General features: G+C 44.1%; 1 protein-coding gene across 1 annotated transcript; it reads right to left on the bottom strand.

The window, feature by feature from the left end:
- Positions 1 to 1,041: 1,041 nt before the first annotated feature.
- Positions 1,042 to 20,959, bottom strand: ccnjl (cyclin J-like). Its single transcript, XM_056285559.1, has 6 exons — positions 20,907 to 20,959; positions 20,022 to 20,109; positions 17,003 to 17,213; positions 2,475 to 2,774; positions 2,178 to 2,337; positions 1,042 to 1,648 (listed from the first exon to the last, which is right to left on the bottom strand). Exons 2-6 carry the CDS (start codon positions 20,097 to 20,099, stop codon positions 1,129 to 1,131), a joined length of 1,269 nt encoding a protein of 422 aa, XP_056141534.1. The 5' UTR covers positions 20,100 to 20,109; positions 20,907 to 20,959; the 3' UTR covers positions 1,042 to 1,128.
- Between the last annotated feature and the right edge of the window lie 120 nt (positions 20,960 to 21,079).

The following is a 21,079-nucleotide window of genomic DNA, read 5'->3' as shown; positions in this document are numbered from 1 at the left end:
ATCAACACAGATACAGAACCAAACAGTTCATAAGAAGGCAGCAGCAATTCATATGTACACTACACAACCAAAGACTTCTTCACCGCTGGTGTCCAATCACAACCTGTCATATCAATTCATTTTAAAGAGATGTTTGGGGAAAAAAAGCTTTTGTTTGATAAAGCCTTTGGCTGGAGAGCACTGAATACTCACTCGATGGGAGCATTGCAAGGCTCCACCCACGAGGCTGTACTTTGGAGATGGGGGGAGAAAAATGGAGAGGCAATAGGGAAGGGGAAAGAGGGTGGAGATAAAAAACAGAGCCAAAACATGGCAGGTATTCCAGAATTGTGGATTTCTCCTGCTGTGCACAGAACAATGAATTCTTTGCCCCCCTCTGAGGGCTTATGTAGTGAAGGAATTCCCACAGGGCCCCTGCAGTTGTAACAAAGGCAAGAGGCATTAGATCCATGTTTGCTGACATGAAGGTGGCATAGCTTCTTATCCACTAGCATTTAAGTGACACAACCTTGTCTTTCCCTTGCATGTCAGCCACAAACCTCCATTCCAACTTTTGCCCATTTCAAGAAGAGGCTTAAGAAATCTGACTGGCCTATTTCACCTCCCCATATGTGTTCATATTTTTGGATTACAGTGTGAGATGTCAAGCAGCAAGATGTCTCGGATACTTCTATAGTCAATGTACTCATCTGCCTGATTCAGTTATCACACGGCTGAGAAGAGGCACAGATGGAGGTGGGGTGCTGGATCAGGCTGCGCTGCTTTCATTTCATTCACAGTGATAACAGTTTATTCACCCAATCATATAAACCGGACAAGATCATCTTATCAGAGCTTGAATGTTCTGCCCTTGGTGGTTTGATTAAAACACAGTGTTTTCCTCAACCAGTGACGTCTTTGTCACGTCAGTGTGATGACTTCCACTGGGTCTATGTTGGCTTTGGACCTCTGCTTGCGCTTGAGGTGTCTCTTTGAGAGGGAGGGGGAGGTTGGGCACACTACAGGTGGCATGGTGCTGATGGAGAGAGAGGGGAGGCCCGTGACGGTTCTGAGGGTTGGAGGAAGATGGGAATGAAGAATAGCAGTGCACTCCCGCTGGTGTTTATCCTCCCTCTCCATTTCCTGGCGTCACCTGTCAAAGCAGCCAGCTGCGAAAGTGTGGTGGGCCCCCAGGTAGCCCCCACTGTAGGCCATACTTAGACAGTGGCGGGGCTCCGCAGCCAGGGCCATCTGTACAGAAATGGGGCCCTGGAGTGGCAGCGCTCTGGCTCCAGGTTGGAGACCAGAGGTCAGGCTTGGGTAGGACGGGAATGCCCCCCCTGGGGTCAAGGAGGAGGCTCCAGTTAGCAAACCCATTCTGTGGCTCTGGATGAAGTCCTGGGACATGTTCACCACAGGCCCCAAAGCCTGGGAATCAGCTATTACTTGTAGCTGAGACAAGGAGGGGGAATGCTGAGATAGATGAGGGAAGCTGTCTGTCTGAAAGAGCAGCTGCTGTGGTGTAGAGGTGGAAGAGGAAGAGGATGGTCTCTGGATGGCTGAAACTGGGGAGAGGTGACTGGGTTGGGGCTGAGACTGGAGAGAGGAGGGCCGGTGTGGAGGGGTGGATTTGGTTTTGTTGGCCTCCTTAACATCGTTGTCATGCGCACTGTGGAAAGCAGAGACAGAGGATTCCTGTCATTATAACATGGAAAAAAACAGGCAATGATGCATGCCAATCCAATGACAGACACAAAGAAGTGTGTGTTTACATACAAGTATACAAGAGTGAAGTTTACTAATCAAGTAACCAAAACAGTTTATTTACATCCTTTGACTGCAACACAAATGGGCTGTACCAGCCTCTTCAACTCCCACACATATCATATGAACACATGCATACTATCAAATTTACATGTGTACACATACACACCACTGTCTGATGATCGAGACATGCGTCACTCAGTCACAATTGTTGAATTACTCACCACATTATCCACTGGTTAGGATAAATAGATCAATAGCTTGCTTTGTCAAACTTAACACACTGCTGGTTGAATAACTGAGCTCTATCCACATCTCAGTGTGGCAGGTTTACATGCTAGCATACCAGGCTGTCATATGTTTAACTCTGAATATCCCATACGGTACACTTTTGTGTATGTGTATGTGTGTGTGTGTGTGTGCGTGTCCCTTACAGCAGCATGAGTTCAATGCACTGGGTGAGGTGATCCCAGGTGTAACCTGTTAGTAGGTGGAGAGCTGTGGTCCAGCTAGGGGAAATCTGGAGGCAAATACGAGATGCAGCCACACATGCTGCAGCAACTTGAGATGGCCGGAAACTTAGGAAGGCATGATCTGGAATACACATAGGCAGATGAGGGCTGTTTCAAAAACATGCTACAAAAATCAATCCATTTCTTTATTCTTTGCAGCACATGCAATCAGAAAACCAGAGACAAGGACCCCTTTATTTTTCTGCGTCCTCCACCCACCTTGAAGTGAGACCTCCAGAAAATAGTGGGTGTACTTGTCCATGAAAGCCTTGGTCTTCGAGAGGGAAGAGAGGGGCCAACCATTGTAGAGATCACCCTCCTGCACTGAGGCATGGAGGTAGTAGTCAATAAAGTGGGCTGGCGTGGGCATGCACAGATTCCAACCAAAGGTCTCCAGCAACAGTAGCTCCATCTTGATCAGATCCTTCTTGTTGAGCACTAGGTTCAGGCTGCACATGAAGCCCAGTGAGTTGAGTTGTTCCAGTTTGGGCACCCGGTCCTCCTTTTCCTCAAACTTACCTTGAGCAACAGAAGGAGCGATAAGGAGGTTAAAGCTACAAGCCTGAAGATCTACATGCGAATAGAGGCCCTGTTGTTACTTTTTTTTATCAATGGTATATCCAAGACTAGCTAACCTATGACTATCCAAATCATGAAAGCTGCTGTACTTGCTTATTTCATGGCTTACTCTGGGGTATGACCTTCTCAGGAAAAATGTTATGCCATATGACGTTTTATGCCATCACCATAAGCTACAAAACAGAGGAGTACAGTGGTGCTTGAAAGTTTGTGAACCCTTTAGAATTTTCTATATTTCTGCATAAATATGACCTAAAACATCATCAGATTTTCACACAAGTCCTAAAAGTAGATAAAGAGAACCGAATTAAACAAATGAGACAAAAATATTATACTTTGTCATTTATTTATTTATTGAGGAAAATGGTCCAATATTACATATCTGTGAGTGGCAAAAAGTATGTGAACCTCTAGGATAAGCAGTTAATTTGAAGGTGAAATTAGAGTCAGGTGTTTTCAATCAATGGGATGACAATCAGGTGTGAGTGGGTGCCCTGTTTTATTTAAAGAACAGGGATCTAACAAAGTCTGATCTTCACAACACGTTTGTGGAAGTGTATCATGGCAAGAACAAAGGAGATTTCTGAGGACCTCAGAAAAGACGTTGGTTGATGCTCATCAGGCTGGAAAAGGTTACAAAACCATCTCTAAAGAGTTTGGACTCCACCAATCCACAGTCAGACAGATTGTGTACAGACGGGGGAAATTCAAGACCATTGTTACCCTCCCCAGGAGTGGTTGACCATCAAAGATCACTCCAAGAGCAAAGCATGTAATAGTCAGCCAGGTCACAAAGGAACTCAGGGTAACTTCTAAGCAACTAAAGGCCTCTCTCACATTGGCTAATGTTAATGTTCATGAGTTCACCATCAGAACACTGAACAACAATGGTGTGCATGGCAGGGTTGCAAGGAGAAAGCCACTGCTCTCCAAAAAGAACATTGCTGCCCATCTGCAGTTTGCTAAAGATTAAAGATCACGTGGACAAGCCAGAGGGCTATTGGAAAAATGTTTTGTGGACAGATGAGACCAAAATAGAACTTTTTGGTTTAAATGAGAAGCGTTATGTTTGGAGAAAGGAAAACACTGCATTCCAGCATAAGAACCTTATCCCATTTGTGAAACATGGTGGTGGTGGTGGTGGTATCATGGTCTGGGCCTGTTTTGCTGCATCTGGGCCAGGACGGCTTGCCATCATTAATAGAACAATAAATTCTGAATTACACCAGCAAATTCTTAAGGAAAATGTGACAGGACATCTGTCCGTGAACTGAATCTCAAAAGAATGTGGATCATGCAGCAAGACAACGAGTCAACCTAAGCACAAAAGTCATTCTACCAAAGAATGGTTAAAGAAGAATAAAGATAACGTTTTGGAATGGCCAAGTCAAATTACTGACCTTAATCCAATCAAAATGTTGTGGAAGGACCTGAAGCGAGTAGTTCATGTGAGGAAACACACCAACATCCCAGAGTTAACGCTGTTCTGTATGGAGGAATGGGCTAAAATTCCTCCAAGCTGATGTGCAGGACTGATCAACGGTTACCAGAAATGTTTAGTTGCAGTTATTGCTGCACAAGGGGGGTCACACCAGATACTGAAAGCAACGGTTCACATACTTTTGCCACTCACAGATATGTAATATTGGAGCCTTTTCCTCAATAAATAAATGATCAAGTATAATATTTTTGTCTCATTTGTTTAACTGGGTTCTCTTTATCTACTTTTAGGACTTGTGTGAAAATCTAATGACGTTTTAGGTCATATGTAAGCAGAAATGTAGAAAATTCTAAAGGGCTCACAAAATTTCAAGCAGCACTGTAATTAGTGTGAGAAGAGGCAAAGTTTAAGATATGGCAGACCGTGTCCTTAAAAGACCTTTACCAACAGACACTACACCTTCAAAAGCTAAAACGCAGGTTCAACCATATTTTGTTTGGAGGTGGGGAAGACGCTGACACAACAACTCTGACAACTCTGTTTCATGTTGAATGGATCTCTAGCATTCAGAGGGCTCGAACACAACTGCAGTTACCACACATCACCGTATGTGTCCAAGTTAAAAAATGACAATCTTCAGGATTGTAGCTTTAGTAGCTACTGAAGATAACTTGCAGCATTACATCCTAAAACTACAGCCAGACCTAATTGTATCAGACACTCACCAATAGTAATATGAACTCCTACAAACTGACTGTACAGACTCCTACAGAAGGAATTGACTGACTGAAACAATCAGTGAATCGGACTGTTCGATTTATTTTCAGGATTACAAGCAAGTAAAGGTCTATGAAAGATCTAACTTTAGTAAGGAAGAAAAAAAATACCCAAAGCCTCTCTTTAATATACTGGGCTAGTACCTAGCTTTTGAAGCTGGCAAAACATGAGTCATGTGTGGATAGATATTAATATTTCACAAGCCTGTGTATATTTTCTAGTTTTTTTTTTCAAATTTATGAATTTGTTGATGAGGATATTTAAAAAGCAAACAAAAAATGAACCTGAATAAGATGGGTGCCTGGGTAGCATAGCGGTCTATTCCATTGCCTACCAACACAGGGCTCACCGGTTCAAATCCCTGTATTACCTCCGGCTTGGTTGGGCGTCCGTCTCTACAGACACATTTGGCCATGTCTGCGGGTGGAAAGCTGTATGTGGGTATGTGTCCTGGTCGCTGCATTAGCACCTCCTCTGGTCGGTCAGGGCGCCTGTTTGAGGGGGAGGGGGAACTGGGGGGAACAGCGTGATCCTCCCATGTGCTATGTCCCCCTGGCAAAACTCCTCACTGGCAGGTGAAAAGCAGCGGCTGGCGACTCCACATGTATCGGAGGAGGCATGTGGTAGTCTGCAGCCCTCCCTGGATTGGCAGAGCGGGTGGAACAGCGACCGGGACGGCTCAGAGAGCGGGGTGATTGGCCAGGTACAATTGGGGAGAAAAGAGGGGAGGGGGAGAATCCAAAAAAAAAACATTTGGATAAGATGGTATTGCTAAAATGGTTTTGGGAATCCCAGTCAAACACAATATAGTTAGTAAGCCCATTAGAAAAGTACGAGGATTTTTTTTTACCTTCCTTTGAATCTGTATGTAAGAAAATAAACTTATTTAAAAAAAAAATCTAAATAAGCTGTTGAGAACATCCCCAAAGAAAATTCCTCATGGTGCAGACACAGCAGAGACATCCCTAAATCCACCCATTACAGAACTGTACAGCACAGCTTAACATAATTAAAATATCATTGCAAAGCTCAGAAGTTATAATGTTTAATAAATCAGAACTTGTTTGTGTGGGAGCTGAGCCAGGCATGAAATGAAAATATAGGGAGCCTCCTTTTACTATGGGGAGCTCTGAACGTGCCAAAAAATGCAGAATCATAAAAGCCTGTTTTAAATTTTTGTGTGAAATCTATGTTAACTGAGGTATTTATATTGATAGCTTTCTTTTAATATCCTTCCCTTGGATAACTAACATCCATGACAAGGATCAGCAGGTCATCTTTAGGCTTATGGTGATGGACATTGCCTGCACAGCCCAGCACAGCCCCCCCCCCCCCGAGGGACGAGTTTGCTTTGCTAAATGGCATGGCCATTAGTATGAGATGATATCAGCATGACATAGTATTGGTATGATATGGGCAGTATTAATGGAGCAATCCACAAGGATGAGGGGGCTTCTGCTCCACAGGCTCTCTCTCTCCAAAGGCTCACCGTGCCAGCTGGATCATAATGGTGGACTATCCCGAAGATTAAAAGAAAATTCAAGCTAAGACTGCCTTAGAATCCTAGGTTCCACTTTTCTAAGGACAAGATGGTGTTTAACAGTCAATGATAGACGTTGTTCTCCTCACAACCACAAAATTTCTCAAACTGAGACAACTCACAGAGGACTAAATGCTTTTCAAGATGTGGAAGGAAAAGTTCAGATGTTATAAAGCACTCAGGAATCAAGAACTACTCAAATTTAAAAAAGTTTAGCTTCCCGAATAGCTGCAGTCGGTTTAATTCGCAAGTCCTTTTGTTGCTACCCGAGTCAAGGATTTGCTTGCTGCATCCCCAACATCTTCCTTTGTCAACCTGCTGAGAGTTCAAATCCTTCTCATCACAGCTGATGCCAAAGCAGTGAATACTGCCTCCCTGGCCAGCACCTGTAACAATCCAGAGGACAACAGCAAGAAGGTCACAGACATCCAACTGCATGACTACACATTAAAAATGTGTGAAAGACATTTTTAAAAGGTTGTTCGTGGGCTGGGGCAGCAAAATGTTGTTTAGGTTTAATTGCATGTGGCCAGCGTCTGAATGGGCACTGCTCCTTAGGCATTATTAATTAAGTAGATGATGCCATCTGGCCAATGCTAAACTACAGGAATATAAAGGCCTGGATAGAGTTGCTATATGGGCGTAAAAGGGTGTATGGCTCACACGAGCCTAACACTTTCAAAGACAAAGCCAATCATACTGATTCCCTGATATCTCTGGTCCACTGACTCATTTCAGATCCCAGACAGAGACATCACTGCATTACTATTACCACAAGCCCCCTCCCTACTCCAAGACAATCTACTTTCCATAGCAACAGCCCCGAGGCCTTATGGGCCCATGTGACCAATGAATAGGGGTGACTTTAATCCACGGGTCCAACAGGCTCCCTTTGCTCACACTTTAAGAGAGAGGGCGAAAAGGAGTCGGGTTACACTGGCACATGCTTCCTAAAAAAAAAACTAAAAAAAACTTGCAAAACCCCTGCCTGTGACTACAATCAGCTTTTAGCGGGAAAATGTGGGCACATATGGTAGAGTTAAATTAAACTAATTTGGCAGCTGAATGCAGCCATGGATTGCTACCCTTGAGAAAGTATGAGCAGTGTAGAGGAGCAAGTAGATTCAGGAAAATGATGTCCACTCAAAAAAAAGAACAGAAACGGATACAGGAAATGATGGCCTCTATAGGAAAGTAGAACTGCTTAGATAAACACATTAGCAGGAGCACAGATGGGCCTATGCCAGCCTCTTCAACTCCCACACAAATCATATAAACATGTGCAAACAATCAGATACACTAAACACACACATACACACACACCACTGCCTGCCCCACAACGAAATCTGTCACTTGGTCGCAGTTGTAGAATTACTCAGTATTAAATCCATCAGTTAGGATTAATAGTTTATGGAAAGGCTTTATCAATCTCTGGGAATTTGAGTAACCCTCTTTAGGTCAAAACAACTCTTCTAATCTACAATTTGGGATGGTAGTACGGGTGACGAGTTTAATCTACTTTTTGGTATTCTCATCACTGTATACTCCACCCAACCAGGTTTGTATGCCAGCTTTCACAGCATTTGCATGCATCAGCATTGCTTGACTTATAAGGCTGATGTCCATGGCAAGAGTTGTTGACAGTCTGTGGGTCTGAGCCACAGCATCGCCATGTCCACCGGGGGCAGCTGAGGTACAGGAGAAGGACAGGGCACATAAAACATTTCTGATAGTCTGCTCTCTTTTCTCTCCAAGTCTCTTCACCGGGAGCAGCATGGCCCAGTGAGGTGTCGAGATACACCCCCCCCTTTCACCTAATTGTATCCAGCCAATTGTCCCACTCTTCTGAGCTATCCCGGTTGCTTCTCCACCCCCTCTGCCAATCCAGGGACGGTTGCAGATTACCACATACCTCCTCTTTTCCACCGCTTCTTTTCACCTGGCAGTGAGGAGTTTCGCCAGGGGGACGTAGCACATGGGAGGATCACGCTATTCCCACCAGTTCCGCTTCCCCCCTGAACAGGCACCCTGACCGACCAGAGGAGGTGCTAGTGCAGCAACCAGGACACATACCCACATCTGGCTCCCCACCCGCAGACACAGTCAGTTGTGTCTGTAGGGATGCCCAACCAAGCTGGAGATAACACAGGGATTCAAACTGGTGATCCCCGTGTTGGTAGGTAATGAAATGGACCACTACGCTACCCGGATGCCCTGAGATACACTTGTGAGTGTTATCAATCATACTATCCACTATAAAGATGTTTTACATAAAAACAAATGATTGCCATAAGTTTTTTTCCCTGTCTGGAGAATTTCTCTGTTGCCTAGTTTGTCTTGTCTTGTCAGCTTTTGTCTATTCTTCTACGGAGGAAAATATGTGGCACTATTCCTTCATTAACACAATATTCTTGTGGCTCACTATCCAATCTAACCGGAGTATAAAAACATTGGGAATAAACATAAAATCTCATTGTTGTCTCATGTCAGTCCCATGCTGCTGTTAAAGATAACAACCGTGAACCAGACGTGACACATGCACCACGGAGCCAGTGGACATTAGCCTTCATTCAACCTTTATCAGTAGGTGCATGTCTGAGGCGGGACCACACTGAGTGTGGATTTTACTGCTGATGATGCAGCCCACCGTAAAGCAGGGGAAGAGAGCGGGAATGACTGAGAGGGGTGGGGGTGTGGGGGATATGCAGCCCAACATGCCACAGGGGTAATTAGCACACAGTCAGTAATAGCATCTACACACCAGAGCAGGAAGCAGTGGGAAATGGGGCTGTTTACCCCACCCAGGGTCGGTTCCAGGGCCCAGTCCACACTTGCCCCATTCTCTCACCCTCGTATCCTCGAGGCCTAATACGGTCTGCTGCTAGACTACTATGTCCACACAGACAAAGCCATAAATGGCCATCAATACCCCCAATCTCTACATAGTCCCAGCCGCTTTGATCTAAAGAGTGACACAGTTTGAGTCAATCACCTCATTGTGTTCTGTGATTACTCTTTAAGCTAACTACTGTTGGCGACTGGGCACATGTTAGACATAGGATGCACAAAAGACCTGCTTTAAACACATCAATAAAGCCACTATAGGAAAAAATGTGATTTAGCCAAGCTGTTTTCCCTTGAAAGGACTATCTCCTAAATATAATACTGTCTATATGGCTCTCCTGTGACTGAGTGAGAGAGGGCACATTCCTCTGCTGTGAGTTCAGCCTACCTGGAATGCAGGTGGCTAAATGATCCCCTTTTGAGCCAGTGAGCAAGCAAGAGACACAGAGAGACCCGTCTTGCTATCACAACTGAGCATAGCTACAATGCCTGCACTAAAAACTACAGAGCAACTAATGGCGCCAAGCAAAGAGAAGCAATGACTTTGTGGAAATGAGTACCATTTGGTGATGAGAGAGGTCGAGTGTGCACTCAGAGAGGGGTTAGACATCAAGGGTCAGGCAGAGGTAAGACCAAGATGCAGGGCCTCCACCCAGGTGTGCAGCTGGGTGGACTGATAGGGGGACATTTAGGAAACCTGAGATGAACATTCTCACATGAGGAGAATGCACCGTTTCTGTTGGTCTCCATTTTGTAGACATCATGTAATTCTACACCACATCCCTCAGTTGAAATCTGCTCATCTCTCCTGTAAGAACCCGAGAAACTCACCAGGTGAATATTGTGAATTTCAGGTTTCAGACCATTTTAATTATATAAAGACAAAAATGCTGCCCCGGAACCAACAAATCCCTTTATGAGGAAATGGTGACTTTCTCTTTAACTCCATCTCTCCTCATTCCTGTCCGAGTCTCTCCTGGGTTGACAGCTGTGGAGGAATTTCCTTTGCTCTCTAAACTCCTTTAATTTGCTGGCTCGTCTTTCATTGGGAGTGTGAAATTGGTCACAGCTCAAACACAGGATCTCCTCTATGTTGCCACCCCTGGCCCTATCGCCTCAGATAATGTAGGCCTGAACTGACCCTTGACCCTTGATGCTTATGCTTGGATGACCAGGGAGAATCCTTGAATCCTGAGCCTTTTTCTGCTGGGGGGTGGGGGCATTGCCTGACTGGGGCCTCAGGTTGTGGAGAGTCTTATGGGTGACAAGGGAGAAGGAATGAGGGAGAAAATTACCCCCCTTCATAGAACCTGTCTGTCCCCCTCAAGAGTCAAATGCTAATACACCATTCATATACAATTTATATCTCATAGCATTGCATAAAGACAAAACAAGAACAAGTGTCACAGATGCAAAGCACAACTGTTGTGTGACTTCTATGTGAACAGAACAATACCACATTGTCTTGAGTTGGCAAATGGAAGTAGACCCAGTATTAAGCGCACATTTTTAAATTGAGTAGCTTAACCATACTTATCATTTACACAAAATCCCGATTGGATGCTTAACATCAACATCGTAAAATAGATGCTTTTGCACTAGTTCAACCGAACTTAGGTTTGCTCATTTGAATCATGTTTTTAGCTAACCAACAACCCAGAGAAGCAAAAGTTTTATCAAAGATTGATTTGTGGGCGTCCGGGTAGCGTAGCAGTCTATTCCGTTGCTTACCAATACAGGGATTGCCAGTTCGAATCCCTGTGTTACCTCCGGTTTGGTCAAGCATCCCTACAGACACAATTGGCCGTGTCTGCGGGTGGGACGTTGGATGTGGGTATATGTCCTGGTCGCTGCACGGGCGCCTCCTCTGGTCGGTTGGGGCGCCTGTTCGGGGGGCAGGGGGAACTGAGGGGAATAGCATAATCCTCCCATACGCTACGTCCCCCTGGCGAAACTTCTCACTGTCAGGTGAAAAGAAGTAGCTTGCGACTCCACATGCATCAGAGGAGGCATGTGGTAGTCTGCAGCCCTCCCCGGATCGGTAGAGGGGGGTGGCGCAGCGACCGGGATGGCTCGCAAGAGTGGGGTAACTGGCCGAATTCAATTGGGGAGAAAAGGGGAGAAAAAAAAAGATTGATTGATTTGTTTAAGCATGTTAAAGGTGATGGCGCACATCTTACTTGCATCTCTGTTGATGGCATTTCAGTGAAATCCTACCTCGAATGAAACCACATGGACAATAATAAGTGATGCAATACAAGGGAGAGACTAAGAGAGAATAGTGGTGGGGGTGACGAAAAATATACGTGGTCAATTGTCTTACCAGTAAGGATTATATTAATTACAAAAAAAAGGCTAAATTTTTAACCTCTTACAACACAGATGGTACAGTTATATGTGAAACTAAATTGTCAGTTTGAGTGAGCAAGTGAGAGGCCAGGTTCACATGGTGCTTTGTATCTAAAAACTATTATTTAGTGAACACACATAGGAACTGGTGCTGCGGTGACATCTGGAAAAACTTTAGACTTAATTTGAAGAAATGAATTTCATTAATCACTTAGGATCACTCCGGAGTCATCTATGCATCCCACACATCATCTCTTTAATTATGGAACCCTTGCATGATTACTCCATCAGAATTATCATCAAATCTCCCAAAAGACAGGGGCCCCTATTTATCTTACATATAAGGGCACCCTGCTGAGGGGTTCAGTTTGAGCATGTCCCATTTCGCCTACCCCTACTTCCCAACATTGCCGCCCCCCCACCCACCCACTTCTACCCTGTTTAACATCAGCCGCCAACCTGCCTTTGAAGCACCGCTCCATTCGTTTCCCAAACCCCCAGGGATGTAAGGCTGCTTTTACTGCCCTGCCCCATCACCCCCCACTCAGAGCTGGTTGAGCCTGCCTGGCTCTGACAAGGTGAGAGGGATGCAGAGGAAACAGAGCTGGCAGTGCAGTGGAGGGGAGAGTGCCCAATTTGACACCCTGCCACTGAAGTCCAGGCACAAAACTATGGCATGTTGAAGGCCGCATGGGTGAAACATACACACTTGTTTGTTGGGTTGTTTTTTTCTTTTTTAACATCTGCCAATAAACCGAACTTCAATGTGAAATGCTCTACAGCAGGTTGTGTTTGCTTTGGCCAGAAAAAAAAAATACACAAGCCTGTGACGGGGTTGTCTTCAAAGCCCCAATGTCCTCAGTTAGCAATCATGGCTTGTAGCAAGTCTGCCAAAAGCACAAGCGGGCGGGCGCACGTGCGCATGCACACACACACACACACACACACACACACACACACACACACACACACACACACACACACACACACACACAGTAACCTCCATCCCTTGTCTTTGCTCCCCTCCCCCACTCTGGTGCTGGCTGGCTGGCTGTCCTGCTCGCTGCTGTGGGGGCTTTTGTTTGAGGCCTGACTTGGAGAGCATATGGCAGGTGCCCCTCAGCACACAGTCCCTCCCCACCCCCGGGCTTCCAGGCCTATGTGAGTGCACTGTGAAGTCAATACGAGTGAGCATGCGTTTTTCCCTGGATGTTTTTTTTTTTTTTTTTACAAATAAACCTTTTACCATTACACATCCACTGGCTACAATAGATACTGAAGCTTCAACCATAACTTTCTGTGCTGAATTAAAAAAACAAACAAACAAACAAAACAAAACACCACAACAACCCACAGCCTAATAAAACAACTTCTAGGACAAAAAAAATGCTAAAATGTATACAACAGGTATCAGAGATCCAGGAAACATATCATGATACAGAAAAAAAGCTATCATGACAGTAAGAAAATGATAACATTCTGGCTCAGTGCAAAGCCTGATCGTAGGACTGTGAGTTTATGTTTAGGCAGACACACCAATGAGCCCCCCTCATGTATAAGAGGCTGATTACAGCGAGCGTAGACTGGAGACACACAATGAGTCACACACATCCATGATGTCATTAACCATGACAAATAGCCGCTATGCACGGAGCCCTGACTTCAGGGACAGAGATCTGCCAGGGTGACTGATGCAGCCACTATAGGACTCCATGGAAAGCAACACAATGGAAACTCTGTGACAAGGGCCGATTTCCTAATGAAAATATGTTGTTTATACATGAACAAATCGTCACTGGGATGACATTACATTTCCAAGGACAGCAGTCACTTTGCGAGCACGGCTTTACCGGGATGAGGTTTAAGTGTGAGCGAGTGACCAACAATCAATCCCTGTGGGTTTTCAAAAGGCCTGCTGTCATCCTTGACCCCAGTGAATAAAAGGTAAATCGAGCCATAAATACAAACACACACAAACACGGCAATGAGTTAACGGGATTAGGCAGTGACTGTGGCGAGGCACAACAGAGGCAGAGATTAATTAACGGTGCGCAGAAGCCAGGCGAGGCGAATCTAAACAAAGACAAAGAATGCGTCTGTCGAAGAGCGGGCGGTGGGAGCCGGGGAGGTAGTTCAATAACTAGGCCAGGTTCCAAAGCACCTCAGGACAGATAAAAACCCAGGACAACTTTGAATCAAATGCCCTTTCAAGCCTTCATCAATCATGGCAGAGACTCCCTTGAGTCCTGAAGGAGTCAGATGCTGGAGCAGTAGAAGAGAGAAGCCCGACTTTTCTCTAACGCAAAGTCACAGCAGACGGATTCAACAAAAGACTCCGTTCATTTACAAGAGGATCGTCTGACGGTTGAGTTGCACTGATAATATTTTCATCACTCGATAAGTGAATTCTCAAAATCTCATCACATTGCTATTAAAACAGGAACTCTTTCATGTATCTTATTCAAATGTATCCAACCACAAAGGCTAGTCCACTTGCAGTCAGTTCGTATGTGAACACACACACACACACACACACACACACACACACACACACATCCCTCCCAAGTGTGCAGGCCCCACTGCAGACTCCTTCTTTGACAGCATCATTAGTCTAATTACCCATAAAGCCACGGGCTGCATTAATGTATAGGAGTCTCACAGTCTGTTAATCATCAGACAGACACAACGACACTAATAACTACCACATAGCCTTACGTGCATCATAGATCAGTGGGGGCGCTATAATAAGAGACTCATATCAGATAAACCTTAAATAGATACACATATACTGCACACATATACTGCACATTCAGTTTTACATTACACAGTAGAGAAAAATTACTGGCTTCTAGTTCCCAGGCTAATAGTACATTATCCAACTCACCCCTACACAAACACAGACAACTTGAGAACAGCAGTGACTGCAAGCTATGATAACATCTCCGGGCAGTCAGGCTGGAGACACAGAGGTTATTTAAGAATTGAATTCTAAGGTTTTTTGTTGTGGTTTTTTTCTTTGTATGCACACAGCCACCCTCTGTGTATGTTTCTTTCTTCATGCAAATACTCTTCGGAGCAGAAAAGGTCAGGCCGAAAGTAAAGACATTGCCTCAGTTGGAGAACTAACCCAAAGGCACAGGTAGGATTGGCCTTTTTACTCTGGTGCATGGTATGAATAGCAAGGGAAAAATATAAACTAAAACTAAAAAAAAGATCAGACCTTTTGACCTCGGCAGGTGTGTGGTTGGCCTACTAGAACGACTTTGTGAGATCTGAACAGTGACGACCAGCCCAGGTCTGTTATCAAAACCAAGATCTGAGATGCATGCATAAAATTCTGCAGACATAGACATGATCCCCATCGACGGACCAGGTTTCTCCTCAAACAAAGGCACAGTCATTGTACCATAATGGCAACCTTGTTTTTCCAGTCTTCATCACCAGCTAAAAGTGAACTGTTATTAAAGACCAATCAGATAGCCTGGATCAGAGCACCAGTTTGGAGGAATTAAAAAAGCCACAGTCTCCCAACCATAACTGAAAGACTTGTTTCGGCTTTTTCTTTGACTCTCACACCTTCTGTCTTCTTACCAACAACAGCGTTGGGAGTCTGTCTATTGGCATAAAAGAGTTATCTATAAACATGTTCAGGACAAACTACTAGTCTCAACAAACCAGCTGTTGACGTGTGGAAGACTAAAACCCATCTTGGTTGATTTTAAATAGCTACCTCTCTTCCAGATATCAGTGGTGTTTAAGTTCTAACTTAAGATGGCACAAAAACAGGGTCCAATACATCGATCCAAACATAATTGGGCCCCAGATCCAACCCTTCTCTCCCAAAGGAAGAGTAATGAAGAGAACCTCTTGTCATGTATTGTCCTGAACAAGAATTAATGTATGCAAATCATCAAAACTAGACTGGTTATACACCACTAAAGCCTGACGTTTTTCAAATTTCAAACCCAATCAAGGGATTCCAGATCCAGCCTTGTTTCAGTCCAATGTAAAAAGTACATAGGGTTGTAAAATAGTTCCCTTTGACTATGTCCAAAGCTAATGTTGATTCTTTTTGCTCTAAAGAACTGCTTTCTAATGCATTTCGAGATTGGATAAGGAGAATTTTGATCGGCTCTGAAGCTACATTAAGAAGATCACTAGCAATTGTTAGCTTAGCATAAGTAGTTTTTGCCCCTGCATCCTTCATAGCCCGATGATGCAACATCTGCATCATGGTTGTGAGCAAAATAATTCTCAATAAAAATTAATTAACATGTTAAAACATAAAAACCTTATGTCTTCATACATGCTAAATAATCCAGGTAAGAAAATCAAAGGAGGTTGAATCAGCTCATCTGGATAAAATGTTTACTGATAGCCCACTGAGGCAAATTTTTAATTTGTGATATTGGGCTATACAAATAAAATTGATTTGATTTGATACATTTCACCACTCATCTAAGTGACCTCTTCAGTCTAAACTGACTGCAGATATCCCCACCCGTATAAACAATACAGTAGCATAACGACCGAAAACAACAACAGTTTCATATGCAAATATGGTGTTCCCTCTTAACATAGATGGCCTCTTTAACTACCCCTGTTCAAACCAGCATTCCTCCCTATCAAGGATGTGCACATCCTCATTCTTCACAGAGTGGTCATTGGTAAATGGGTGTAGACTGTGGAGTCCTGACCTGATGCATAACTCTCCTGTGTAGACAGACAGGAGAGCTAATGCAGACCACTCTTTCAAGGATGTGGATGTGCACATCCTTGATAGGGAGGAACCCCCGTTTGAGGCTATCTATGTTAAGAGGGAACGACCATCCCTGAACCGGGGGGGGGGGGGGGCTAAGAGTACATCTGTCGCCATCTTACAATGCAGTGATTGCAAAACATTGCCAGATCCTCTGTGAATATGAAACTGATTGTTGGTTTCGGTCGTTATGCAACTGTATTATTTATAAGGGTGAGGATACCTGCAGTCAGTTGACTTACAAGGTCACTTAGGTGAGTGATGACACGTATCTGTCAATAAAAGTTGTGTCCAGATGAACTGATTCTTCTTTCATTTTTACTTATATTAATATAATTTACAGAATGATTGGCAAACAGGATCCAAAAACCCTGAACGGATCGTAGTCAAGAGCCCCGACATGACAACAACACTTTAGAGGACTCTCTGGATGGTGGACGGGCACCATTCGGACTCACTGGCAAGCAGAAGACAGGACAGAGCGATGACATAGAGCTGCTTGACAGCCACATCGTAGTGGTCCATGAACAGGTCCAACAGGTAGACTGCCAGGTGACGCGCCGTGGGGCACAGCTGGTAGCGATTACTCAGGATGGCCAATAAGTCCGCAAAGTACCGACGCATGCCAATCTGGGGTGAGTGGGCCCGGTACGCCGGTAACTTCAGCTCCTGCATAGGGAATGAAGGACAGTGGGGGATGGGAGGTGGGGGGTGTTGAATAGGGGTGATGGGGACGTTGGGGAAGAGGGGGAGGAAAAGGAAAGGGGGTGAAGTGGCAGGAGAGGAAAAGGGTGGGCCGGAAGAAGTAGAGAAACAGATTGGGTTGTAAAGACTATGCATAATAATAGTCAGCCATCCGTGTCTCCTGCTGACTGGGTTTTTAGCTGGCGTCAGGAAAGGTGCTGTGGGTGTAGAAGCTCTTATCGTAAATGGGGGGGAAAAAACACCTCGATTTTCAAATCTGGATTCATGATTCAGCTTCAGTTCACTTCCATTTCAATTTTTGGTCATTGCATAGAAGACATGCTAATTTGGGTCACTGCATGGGTCTCTGATTCAGGGAGTGGGGGGGGGGTCCCTCTACAGCAGTTGAGCGGTAGATAGGATTAGGTTTCGCCCCTAGCACATCTCCTATTCATGTTCAATTAGCTGCCAGTGTTTCAAAGGAGAGAGGAAGACACTGGAGGGCATTACCATTGAATGAGCCAAATCTCTTCCTAGCCAACTGGAGAAAATAGAGGAACACCGGGCTGCAAAGATTTTAACAGGCTCTAAACTCTAAAGCAATGGATTGTTTATCATTATATATATATATATATATATATATATATATATATATATATATATATATATTAAAAATGTTGTTCGTTCATTGCAGCAACAAGGACCATTTAGTCATCCTGTAGGGGCCGAATTCTGTGTATGTGTGTGTATATATATATATATATATATATATATATATATATATATATATATATACACACACACACACACACGTATATAGAGGCAATATGTACATTGTTACATCATGGCAATAAAGCCATTTCAATTTGAATTTATATTATATATATATATATATATATATATATATATATATATATATATATACACACATACACACATATAAGAAAAAAAACTTTAATACATTTCAGTACAAGCTTGTTTCGTGTGTCAAGCACTCATCAACTGCCTATATATATATATGTGTGTGTGGGTTTTCTTTCTCTGAGAGTCTGAATCAAAACAAGGGCTTTTGATTTAAATCATAACTGATTGAGGATTGTCGAAATAATCTCCTTAGTTTCAACCAGTAAAGGGTCTGTCTGTACATTAGATGAGAAGCACAGAAAACATCAGCATCACGTAAAGACTGTTGTTTAGGAAATTTCCAGCCCTTAGGATAGATCAAACAACCCTGCCCTCGCTTTTAAGTCCTGTGTTTAAAAGACGAAGTCATAACAAAAAAATCTGGAGCGCTGCATGCATGCTTGTGTCATTGGTTTGTACAACACTATTTAATGCACTGTTGCAGTTTGGCTTACACAAACAGCCAACTGTTTGTTGTGACTGAAACTAAAAACAATGGTGATCACCAGAATGACACTTCAATGGAATTCAAATACAAACAGTTAGATACACACCAACACACACCCTTCCAAATTCACACAGCACTCCCACCCACTGTGCTGCAACCACCCATCCCACCAAATCCTCCTCAATCTCTCCTCCCCGCCTACTGCCTGGGAGCTTCGGCCTTTGGTCCATCTGTCTGTCGAGGGGTTGGAGGGCTGCAGGAAACTAAGGGGTGCAGGGCGCTGTCGGAGTCTATGGGGGGTGGGGACTCACACCGACCGTAATTAAGGATTCCACAGCTGCCTCCCCCTGATTTGCATGTCTGATAATTTGCCACATGCTACACACCACCGCTATCGCCCACATCAGGGTATCACCACTGCAGCAAACGTCATTAAGGCTGGATATGTCTGTGGGGTGGGGGGCACCATGCAGGGAATCTGTGAAAACGGTGGGGAGGCCTAACATGGAGCTCTTTCACTAAGAACTCCGGATGCTGTTATAATTTATTCTCTCCGAAACACAACTGATTTTTTTTTCTGCACTCTCGACTTGACTCAGTATCCTCTTTTTAGAAGCTAGTTCTGACATGGAACATATTGTGCCAGCTGCAGTAGACAAAAGCAACGAAAAGGGGGAGGGGGGTACTGTTTAATTTCCAGCTCTGCATACAGACTTTAAGGCTAACTGACAGACAGCTCATTCTGAGTCAGGCATAGGCCAGCATGAATAAACTACATCAAATAATATAAGTGAATGACTCATAATAAGGCTGGCATGGGCAGCTGCTCTACTTCAGTCCTCTATACATAGAGCAGCCGCTGGAATGTTAAACCTCATCCCTTTTCTTCTCTGTTCTTTCCTCTGACAGAGTGATGTTGGCACAAGAATCCTGGCTTCCAAACACGAAAATGCCAGTCAAGTGACAGATGTCTCCATTAAAGTGACACAGGGGAAGAAATATGCTCAAGCTCCAAGGTTAATTAAGACACTAGGCAATTAATGAGCCTTATCCCTTCTGAGTGATCTGGATTAAATCATTATGGAATAGACAAGACGACTATGTAATCAAAATTTCCTCCCAGCGTAGACAGCGTTTCACCGTACTACCGATGTGCTGGGGAGCTGCTTGGAAATAACTCTTGAGGGTATTAGTTTACACATGGTGATGGATGAAATAGCTTGTTTATCAAGTGTCAAGTTCAGCTTTTAAGCAGGTATCACCGTTTGCATCTCCAGTCATTAAGAGACCCTGTGAAGAGACAGCGGGTTCACCCTGTCAACTGAATAACAACCTACCATCTCGATATCAAAAAATGAATGCAAACACAGTGGTAGTATCACTGCTGGAGATTGGACACATGGTGACCATGAGGACTTGAGTACAGGACTGGATAGACTCACCTTGATGCGCAGTGATTGATGGATATCTGCTGCTAGCTGGCCCTTCCACCATTGCAACTCCCTTTCCATCTTTCCCATCCAGTTATTCCTACAGACACAATGATGCGGTCAATTTAAGGAAAGCTCGAGTCCCTTCACTTATGTGATGTGCTATGTGATGGCAGAGAAAACAAAACGGTGCTCAGTGCTAGTTTAAAAAAAAAGGAAAAAAAGTATGAACCAACAGAGGATGCCAATAGTAAATTCATTCGCTACCCCAGTCGAAGATAACAGGATTAGCTGTCGGTGCACATCAACTCGTGCATGTTCTATAAAATCCCTCTTGAATTCGAATTGGCAAGCTTGATTACGAGTAAGATATAAACGAATGCACATCCAAGTTTTGACTTGTACACCAAAAGCGGAAAGAGCGAGCAGTTATTCAAGAAGAGCGTCTGAAAGATATCAAAAGTTTGCTTGTGAGAAAGTTTACGTTTTGCTCTTCGCCTCGAATGGCTCTTTCCCCCTGACATCCATGATATCGGCGCACGATGGCTCGGATAAATTAAGATTAGCTTCATCAACGGAGGTTAGCGCTGTTTGACTAAGGGCGTTTTACAAGTACAACCTTACATAGTAAACGATAAATACACTGACCTATTGATTTTCATTCATGCAACGTCTTGTACCACGAGTCGGCTAACCATTTCGAGGCGACATAAGTTGACTAGCCAGACTACAGAAACATTTGCATCGAATAAGAATTTTAAAAAAAACAACAAAACACAAACAAAACACTGGCAGAAAAACAAACACGGCATTTACACTGATGCACTTATTTTTATTTTCACACAAGGATGATCTGAGAAACTTTTCATTGCAATGGCTATTGCATGTGCCACTCACCACTCCAACGGGAATGCCCCCGGACCCCTTTGTCTCAGTCCGACATCCTTAACGTGAGAATTCCTCTCCGGGGGAAGTTTGTAATTACCCTCTTTTCAGGATTTCGCTTAAACGAGATAATTCGATCCTCTGACGGCTTGACAAAATAACTTCACCGCCGCAACTTTTGATTC

Source organism: Lampris incognitus, chromosome 1 (genome assembly GCF_029633865.1).
Source record: "Lampris incognitus isolate fLamInc1 chromosome 1, fLamInc1.hap2, whole genome shotgun sequence".
NCBI lineage: Eukaryota > Metazoa > Chordata > Actinopteri > Lampriformes > Lampridae > Lampris > Lampris incognitus.
The sequence above is the reverse complement of the archived record's forward strand: the minus strand, read 5'-3'. Positions and strand labels throughout refer to the sequence as shown.

Coding starts and splice junctions, on each gene's coding strand:
- ccnjl (XM_056285559.1), bottom strand. CDS start 20,099: ATGGGAAAGATGGAAAGGGAGTTGCAATGGTGGAAGGGCCAGCTAGCA. Junction 17,214..20,021: donor ATCAATCACTGCGCATCAAG/GTGAGTCTATCC, acceptor TTCCCTATGCAG/GAGCTGAAGTTACCGGCGTA. Junction 2,338..2,474: donor TCTGGAGGTCTCACTTCAAG/GTGGGTGGAGGA, acceptor TGTGTATTCCAG/ATCATGCCTTCCTAAGTTTC.